The 8,771-nt window shown below is 67.9% G+C and overlaps 1 protein-coding gene across 1 annotated transcript in view; it reads right to left on the minus strand.

Moving 5' to 3' along the window:
* Positions 1-7,871, minus strand: part of NACAD (NAC alpha domain containing) — an 8,798-nt gene extending 927 nt beyond the window's left edge. Inside the window, exons 1-4 of the mRNA XM_040644573.1 lie at positions 7,805-7,871; positions 598-5,847; positions 356-471; positions 194-268 (exon numbers count right to left, since the gene is read on the minus strand). Of these exons, the coding sequence (XP_040500507.1) occupies positions 194-268; positions 356-471; positions 598-5,847; positions 7,805-7,871 (5,508 nt within the window). The remainder of the gene's footprint in view (positions 1-193; positions 269-355; positions 472-597; positions 5,848-7,804) is intronic.
* Between the last annotated feature and the right edge of the window lie 900 nt (positions 7,872-8,771).

Consider the following 8,771-nt stretch of genomic DNA (forward strand, 5'->3'; position numbering starts at 1 on the left):
CCCCCCCCCCCCCGTGGGGTACAGTGGGGTGCAGGACCCCAGCTGGGGGCAGTCTTGATCGACACTCTGGCCCCAGCAGTTTCACGACCTGATGGCCCCACCGGTGGCGTTTATCAGCCACTGGGTGTGAGGGGTCCGCTTATGCAGTGGGCCCCTCCCCCGTGGAGTGGCCCCTGGAGGGACCCCCACCCACCTTTCGGGCCTTCTTCTCACTGCGACTCTGCTTGGCTTTGGCCACGGTCTCCTCGCTGCTGCCACCTGCCGGGGCCTGGGGAGAACAGGGTTTGAACACCTGAGGGGAGGGTGGGGTGGAGCCCTCCCAGGGGTGCAGCCTCCCCCCTCCCGGGCTGGGCACCTGGGCTGGGCACTGTGCTGTCTGCGCTCCCGAGAGGTCCTGTTCCTCCAGCTCTGCCGACGACTCCCCGTGGCTGTCCGAGTGCTGGCCGGATCCCGGAGCCCTTGGTGGCGAGTCTGGGCATGGGATAGGGGTGTGTGTGTGTGAGGACGGCTTCTGCCTTGTAACTCAGCCCCATGGCCCGCCCACCTCCACCTCTGGTCCCCGGCTCAGGACAGCACCCCAGCCTCAGCCCCCCTCACCTTCTTCCAGGCTGTCCTGGTCATCCTGCTGCTCGGCGGCCGGGAGCCCTCGAGGGCCGGGAGGCACTTGGCAGGGGGGTGAGATCCGCCAGGCCTGGTCTTTGGCATGGGTGTCCCCTGTGGGGGCCATCTTGGGGCTGAGGAGGGGGGAGTGGGGTGGGAGGCTGACCCGGTGCCCAGCCCCAGGAGGTTTCGTGGTTCCTGAGAAGGCAGCCACTGCCCGTTGGGCTCCTGCCCGTGGAGGCTGGAGGCCCAGAGAGCCCAGGGGCTCCTTGCCCTCTGCCGAGTCTTCCCTGGGGCCCTGGCAAGGGCAGGAGGTGAGGGGTGCCATGGGGCATGGGGCTGCCTCTGTGGTGACCCCAGGAACGGAGGGCTCTGGGCTGAGAAGCCTGTCTTGGGGCACGCTGGGCAGGCCTCTGGCAGGGCTTTTGGGGGCTTGTGGGGGGGACGAGCTGGGGCTTCCGGGTGCTATTTGCACCCACTCGCCACTGCCCCGGCCCAGCATGGGCTCCGGCTGCCGAGAGGGTGCTGGAGAGGTGGGGGCAGGCTCTTTGGGGCAGCCCCTGCCAGGCCTGGGCACAGACTTCGGTGGAAACTCGGAGCAGGAGCCCAGTCCAGCTTCTGAGGCCACAGCAACAGGAGACCTGGGCTCGGGGTTGGCTTTTCCCTCCTCTGCTGGGCTCTGGGGCCATGCCTGGCCAACCTCAGGGCAAGCAGCAGGGTGTACCTCTGGGCCACTATCCCCAGGAGCCTTCCTGGCACCCTGGGGTGCTGACTCGAGGCCTCCAGCCCCCTGATTCTCACTCCCTGGGGCCTCCTTCTGGGGCGAGTGGGTCTCAGCTCCATCACCAGCACACACACAGGCACTGGGACAGGTTCCCAGCTCAGGTGCCAACAGGCCCTCCTCTACTTCCTCTCCAATGGAGGCAGGCTTGCGTGGGTCTGTGGCTTCCATGGCAGGCCTAGGAGGGCCTGTGGCAGGCTCTGGGCATTCCGGGGCTTCCGAGACAGACTCTGGGCATTCTGGGGCCTCTGCGGCAGGCTCTGGGCATTCTGGGGCTTCCAAGACAGGCTCTGGGCATTCCGGGACCTCTGTGGCAGGCTCTGGGCGTTCCGGGACCTCTGTGGCAGGCTCTGGGCGTTCTGGGACCTCTGCGGCAGGCTCTGGGCGTTCCGGGACCTCTGCGGCAGGCTCTGGGCATTCCGGGGCCTCTGTGGCAAGTTCTGGGCATTCTGGGGCTTCTGCGGCAGGCTCTGGGCATTCTGGGGCTTCCAAGACAGGCTCTGGGCATTCCGGGACCTCCGTGGCAGGCTCTGGGTGTTCCGGGGCCTCCGTGGCAAGTTCTGGGCATTCCGGGGCCTCCATGGTAAGCTCTGGGAGTTCCGGGGCCTCCGTGGCAGGCTCTGGGAATTCCGGGGCCTCCGTGGTATGCTCTGGGCGTTCTGGGTCCTCTGTGACAAGCTCTGGGCATTCCGGGTCCTCTGTGACAAGCTCTGGGCATTCCAGGTCCTCTGTGGCAAGCTCTGGGCATTCTGGGACCTCTGTGGCAGGCTCAGAGTGTTCCAGAGCCTCAGTGGTAGGCTCTGGGCGTTCCAGGGCCTCTGTGGCAGGCTCAGGGCATTCCGGGGCTTCCGTGGCAGGCCCTGGGCGTTCTGGGGCCTCCGTGGCAGGCTCTGGGCGTTCTGGGCCCTCCGTGGCAGGCTCTGGGCATTCTGGGCCCTCCGTGGCAGGCTCTGGGCATTCTGGGGCCTCCGTGGCAGGCTCAGAATGTTCCAGGGCCTCAGTGGCAAGCTCAGGGTGTTCTGGGGTTTCCGTTGCAGGCTCTGGGCATTCCGGGGCCTCTGTGGCAGGCTCTGGGAGTTCTGGGGCCTGTGTGGCAGGCTCAGAATGTTCCAGGGCCTTAGTGGCAGGCTCAGGGTGTCCCAGGGCTTCTGTGGCAGGCTCTGAGCATTCCAGGGTCTCCGTGGTAGGCTCTGAGCATTCTGAGTCCTCCGTGGCAGGCTCAGAATATTCCGGGATCTCCATGGTAGGCTCTGGGGATTCTGGGTCCTCCGTGGCAGGCTCAGAATGTTCCAGGGCCTCAGTGGCAGACTCAGGGAATTCCGGGGCCTCCGTGGCAGGCTCAGAGTGTTCAGAGTGTTCCAGGGCCTCAGTGGCAGACTCAGGGCATTCCGGGGCCTCAGTGGCAGGCTCTGGGCATTCCGGGGCCTCTGTGGCAGGCTCTGGGCATTCTGGGGCCTGTGTGGCAGGCTCAGAATGTTCCAGGGCCTTAGTGGCAGGCTCAGGGAATGCCTCCGTGGCAGGCTCTGGGAGTTCTGGGGACTCCGTGGTAAGCTCTGGGAGTTCCGGGGCCTCCATGGCAGGCTCAGAATGTTCCGGGGCCTCTGTGGTAGGCTCTGGGTGTTCCGGAGCCTCTGTGGCAAGCTCTGGGCATTCTGAGGCCTCTGTGGCAGGCTGTGGGAGTTTTGGGGCCTCCGTGGCAGGCTCAGAATGTTCCGGGACCTCTGTGGCAGGCTCTGGGTGTTCTGGGGCCTCCGTGGCAGGCTCAGGAAATTCCAGGGCCTCTGTGGCAGGCTCTGGGCATTCCGGGGCCTCTGTGGCAGGCTCTGGGCATTCCGGGGCTTCTGTGACAGGCTCTGGGCATTCTGGGGCTTCTGTGACAGGCTCTGGGTGTTCTAGGTCCTCCATGGCAGGCTCAGAATGTTCCAGGGCCTCAGTGGCAGGCTCAGGAAATTCCGGGGCCTCTGTGGCAAGCTCTGGGCGTTCTGGGGCCTCCGTGGCAGGCTCTGGGTGTTCTGGGTCCTCTGTGGCAGGCTCAGAATGTTTCAGGGCCTCAGTGGTAGGCTCAGGGTATTCTGGGGCCTCTGTGGCAGGCTCTGGGCATTCCGAGGCCTCCGTGGCAAGCTGTGGGCATTCCAGGGCCTCAGTGGCAGGCTCAGGGTATTCCAGGGCCTCTATGGCAGACTCCAGGCATTCTATAGCCTCCGTGGCAGGTTCTGGGCATTCTGGGGCTTCCGTGGCAGGCTTGGAATGTTCTGGGGCCTCCATGGCAGGCTCTGGGCATTCCAGGGCCTCTGTGGCAGACTCCAGGCATTCTACAGCCTCTGTAACAGGCTCTGGGCGTTCTGGGGCCTCCGTGACAGGCTTGGGGCAATTTGTGTCCTCTGTGTCAGGTTCAGGGAATTCCACAGCCTCTGTGGCAGGCTTGGGGTGTTGCAGGGCCTCTGTGGCAGGCTCAGGGGGCTCTGGGGCCTCCGTGGCAGGCCTGGGGGAATCCGGGGCTTCCATGGCAGGCTTGAAGGCACCTGCATTTCCCCATGAGGCCCAGGGTGCCCCAGCGTCTGTAGCTGGCTCTGGGCCATCCAGCTGGGCCTGGTCCCAGGCTGGAGGCTCCGGGCCTCCAGTGCAGCTCGTGTCCCTCTCCTCAGGTGCTGGCCTCAGTTCCAAGGTCACTCGTCCTTCCTGTTGGGCTGCAGTGACCACAGGCTCGATTGCTGGCACGCAGCCTGCATCTATCTGCAGGGTCTGAAGCCTAGCCTCAGCGGGGGTCCCCTGGCCTGAGGGGAGGCCTTCATCCTGCAGGGACAGAGGTGTGGCCACAGAGTCAGGGTCCTGGGGTGAGGTCCTGTCCACTTCTCCTGGCTGGGGCACAGGGCTGACCTCAGCGGCGGGCACTTGGCCTGAGCGGAGGCCCGCGTCCTGCAGGGGCAGGGGTGGGGCCACAGAGTCAGGCTCCTGGCCTGCTTCTTTCTCCAGGTTCTGCAGAGAGTCTGGGCTTTGAGTGAGGGCTCCCTCTTCCGGGGTTGTCCAAGGCTCTGGGCCTAAGGCAGTGCTGTCATCCTCCCGTAGGGGCTGAGCTGTGCCCGCGGCAGCAGGTGCCGGACCCACGATGGAACCCACCTCCTCCCCCCAGGCCTGGGGAGTCACCGTGGTGAGGCCTGGGGCATCCTGCGGGGTGCAAGGGGCCGTGGCAGCAGTGGATGCCTGGCCTGAGGCATGGCCTGCCCCAGGGACCTGTGTACCCGGCTCCTGGCTTTCGGTGGCTTGGCCGGCCCCTCCCTCGGAGACCGCGGGAGCAGGCTCACCAGGGCTGTCCGGGAGCAGGGCGGCGGGCCGCGCGTGGGGCTCCTCGCTGTACAGCCTCTCGTCGTCGGCCCCCGCGTAGGAGGCCGAGTCGGGGTCAGAGGAGGCTGCCGAGGTGTCGTCCCGGAAGGCGAAGGCCTCGTCCATGCCCTCGGTGATGGAGAGGTCAGACAGGGACTGCAGGGAGGATGCAAACGTGCTGTCGTCCTCGCCCTCCCCGGCAGGGTCCTCTCCAGGGACAGGGACGTCCTCCTCCTGCTCCTCCTCGTCCTCGGGGGCCCTCGGCGTCACCTCCACGGCCTCCACCTGGACGATGAGGCTGCCTCGGAAGGGCAGGAGGGCGGCGGGGATCATGGGGTCGTTGGCCAGGAAGTCCAGCTCGAAGAAGTGGCCCTCCTGGCCCCAGGAAGAGCTGCTGTCGGCCGAGATGCTGGACTCTGGGGACGGGGGGCCGGGGAGCCCCATGGGAGGCAGCTCCTGCTCGTCGGCCACAGAGCCCGGTGGGGAGAAGCCCCAGCCTGAGGGGACGTCCAGCCCTTCGGCCGGGCCCAGCAGGCTCAGGGAACAGGACAGGGACGAGGCCCAGCTGTCCCCATCTGCCGTGATGTAGGAGCCCGAGGGCGAGGCAGGCGGGGAGTCCCCTGGCTCGGCTGGGGCCTCCCGGGCCTCCCTGCGGGTCCCAGGGCCAAGGAGCAGGGCAGAGGCGGTCTCAGTGGGGGTGGAGGGTGGCGTGAAGTAGGAGTCAGGGTCTGGGGCAGGGCAAGGCACAGGAGGGTCACCCTGAGAACACAACTCGGGGGATGGGTCCAGGCTGCAGTGCCCACCCTCCCGGTCCCTGAGCTCTGGCAGGGCTGCCCTGGATGGCTGGGGCGCCCGGCGGGTCTCCTCGCCCATCACGATCCGGGGCTCCAGGGTGGCTGGGGGAGGACCCCCAGCAGGCTGGGCCTCGGGGTGCCCCGGGCTGGGGCCGCCTTCTGCGGGGACTACCCAGGCCGAGGGGGTGCCACCCGGCCCTGCATCCCAGCTGGCTCCCTCTGGCGGGGGCCGGGTGCCTGGCTTGCTGGGCAGAAACTCCAGGGCCAGGGCGCTGGGTCCGGGGGTCAGGGCACAGTGCTCCAGCCGGTCCCCTCTAGGGGTGGTGGCCACGGCCACATCACAGGATGACTCTGTGGAAAGAGAGGGGCATGAGGAGGGCAGACACCCTCTGGGAGGTGGAGCTGCTGCTTCTGGGGGAGAATTTCCGACAGTTCTGACCCCGGGGACACAGCCTGGGGCCAGGGGGTGGGGGGCGTGCCTCCTGTCTGAGGCTCGGCAAGGCTGGGACTAGCACCTGTCTGCGGACGCTGGCTGGCTGGCTCCCTGCCCTCAATCTGCGCTAGGCCCGGCAGGCGACCTCTCCTGACATCCTGCGTCAGAGGCCCCCAGGGCCAGGGGATCTGCACCCCGCTGGCCCTGGAAAGCTCTAGGTCTCCCACCTCCTGTGCATGGGGGTCTCGCCTCTCTGCCTCGTCTCTCTCCTTGCTGCCCGCAGCTGAGGCCAGCCCCTGGGGGTGCCATCCAGCTCTGCCCCCATCCTGCTCCCAGAGCTGGTGGACGGAGGAGGGAAGCGGGGCCCCTGTGTGTGCGTTCTCAGGCTGCGCGTCCCACGGAGGCCGAGCTGGAGCCTGGGGTGGGGGTGGGGTCCCGTGGGAGAGGGCAGCTGTGGGGGATGGGCTCTGCGGGCTGTGGGATGGTAGGGCCGGCCAGGCCTCTCCACGGTGGCAGCCGCCCCACTGGGCTGGAAGGGCTCCCTCTGCCAGGAATATGCGAGCGGGTCCCAGGGCAGTGTGCTGGGGGCTGCCTAGGCCCCGACCACGTTCTCAGGGGTGGTTCCTGCTCTGTCACCCATGATCACTCCACAAGTACCTCCGGGCCTCAGCCGTCTGTCTGCAAAGTCGAGTATCTAACAGGATTAGAGATTTTACGAAGGGGCAGGGCCCTCCCCAGCCCGTCCGTCGGCCTGTAGCAATGGCAGAGCCCGGGGCCCTTGGGCCGCACTCCTGGGTTTCTGAGGTGGCCTGGGGATCCCGAGAAGGGGGCCCTTCAGGTCCTCAGCCGTGTGACAGACACCCGACTGGAGGTGGGTGTGGTGAGTGGGGACAGGTGGAGACTGGGCTCCTGGCTCCGAGCCTGTGGTACCCTTGCCCACCAGAGCTAGGCCAAGGAGGGTGAGGAAGGGAAGCCAAAGATCAAAGGTTTTTGTAAACATTCAAGGTCATCAAGCAGCCTGAGACCCTGGGTCTGGGGAGTCCTAGCCCCCACCTGCTTTACTGGACCCCAGAGGGAGGCCAGGCCCCTGGACCCAGCACTGGTGACATTCCCAGGTGATTTATCACAGCAAGGTGCCCTTGGCCCTCCAGGGGTCACTCATGGCTGACCTCCTGCTGGGCAACCCTGGCTGGTCCTTCCAGACCCAGGCAGACGCCCTCAGCCTCCACCGACACTTGCTGACCTAGCCTCTCCAAGGATGTGGGCCTGCACCCCAGGCCACTACCCCCAGACCCTGCTCCCCCAGGGCTTCCGACCTCCCACCTTCACAGCCTGCCCCCACCACCACCCCACCCCAGGCTTCCCCAGGCTCCAGCTCCAGTCTCACTCCACCTGCCCAGGCCAGACCAGTCACGGGCCCTGAGGCGGCTTCAGGCATCTAAGGGGCGGGTGCTCCCGGTGGTGAGGGTGCAGCTGAGAACCCCCCACCTCTGGTTCAGAGCCGCGGGGCCAGGGCCCGCAGCTCCTCTCAGACAATGGGGCGGCGGCGGCCCAGAGGGCGGGACGCGGGCCGGGAGCAACGGAGCCCTGGGATGCTCACAGGCCCTCGCGTTGTTTCTGGCTCCTGGAGGAGCCCGCCCTTCCCCGCAGTCCTGAGCTGGGACGTTCGGGGCTGGGGCGGGGTGTTGTGGGGGGCGGTCAGGATTCAGGTGCTCGAAAGGGCAGGGCACCAAAAGGACCGGAGAGGGCACGGGGTAGGGGGTGATTGGAGAAGGGAGAAGGACAGAGGGGACAGGCAGGAAGAGGGACCGGAGAGGGGACAGGCAGGGACAGGGCGGCCGAGACACACGCAGGGGGCACAGCCCGAGGCCTCACCTGTGCGGGGCCCGGGCCTGCCCGCCTCTGGCAGCAGCGGCTCGGCGCGGGCAGCCTCCCCAGGCATGGCCTGACCGTGCGCCCTTCCCTTGGTACCCGGTCTGTCCGTGCGTCCGTCCGGCGGAGCCTGCGCGGCCACCGCCCCTTGGCCAGGGGGTAGGGGTGGGTGGGTCATCGGATGACGTCAGTACCGCCCCGCCCGCCCGACGCCCCGAGTGAGCGTGCGCGTGCGCCCCAAGCACTGCAGAGCGCCGTGGCTGGGGGCGGCCTCCCTCCTTACCCCGACCCGGGCTGCGCCCTCCTTGCGCGCTGCACAGCCCCGCCTTTCCCGCAGCATTACCCCTGAACGAGAGGGGGGTCGGGGGCCAGTCGGAAGCTGGTCAGACCCCAGGGAACATCACCCCTAAGCCGGGCCTGGAAGAGGCGGGGTTGGGGAGGGTCGCCGGCACGCGGGGCGCGGGGGCCTCGGCGCCCTGGGGTACGTGGCGGCGCCGTCCTGTGGCCCGGCCTCCTGCGCCCCCCTAGCCTCCATCCAGGAGGTGAGGTGGAGCCGCAGCTCCACGCTGATTGGCTGGCCGTCGCACGTTGGTCTCCGTGGCAACCGCCTCCTGGCTCCATGGAAACCGGAGACCGGAGCCGGCACGGCTGGAACGCCGCGGGAAAGGCTGCCCCGGGGGAAACTGCGCGCACGGGTCCCGCGCGCCCCGCAGCTCGGCTCCCGGACACCTGGGCGGGAGGAAGAGGAGAATCACGCCTTCCGCCTCGGCGGCCGCCTCCGCCACACCCCAGGGCCGCAAGCCCTCCCGAGCCTGCCTGAGCCATGCCCTTGCTACTGCCCGGACCCTCCCGCGCTCGCTCCCGCCCAGTGCCAGGCTCCGGCTCCGGGAGACAGATGACCATTGTCGCCACCCCAGAGCTGGGACGGGGGCAGGGAATCAGAGCGGTCATTGTCGTGTGGGGGGGGGGG

This window comes from Ursus maritimus, unplaced genomic scaffold (genome assembly GCF_017311325.1).
Source record: "Ursus maritimus isolate PB19 unplaced genomic scaffold, ASM1731132v1 scaffold_3, whole genome shotgun sequence".
Classification (NCBI taxonomy): Eukaryota; Metazoa; Chordata; class Mammalia; order Carnivora; family Ursidae; genus Ursus; species Ursus maritimus.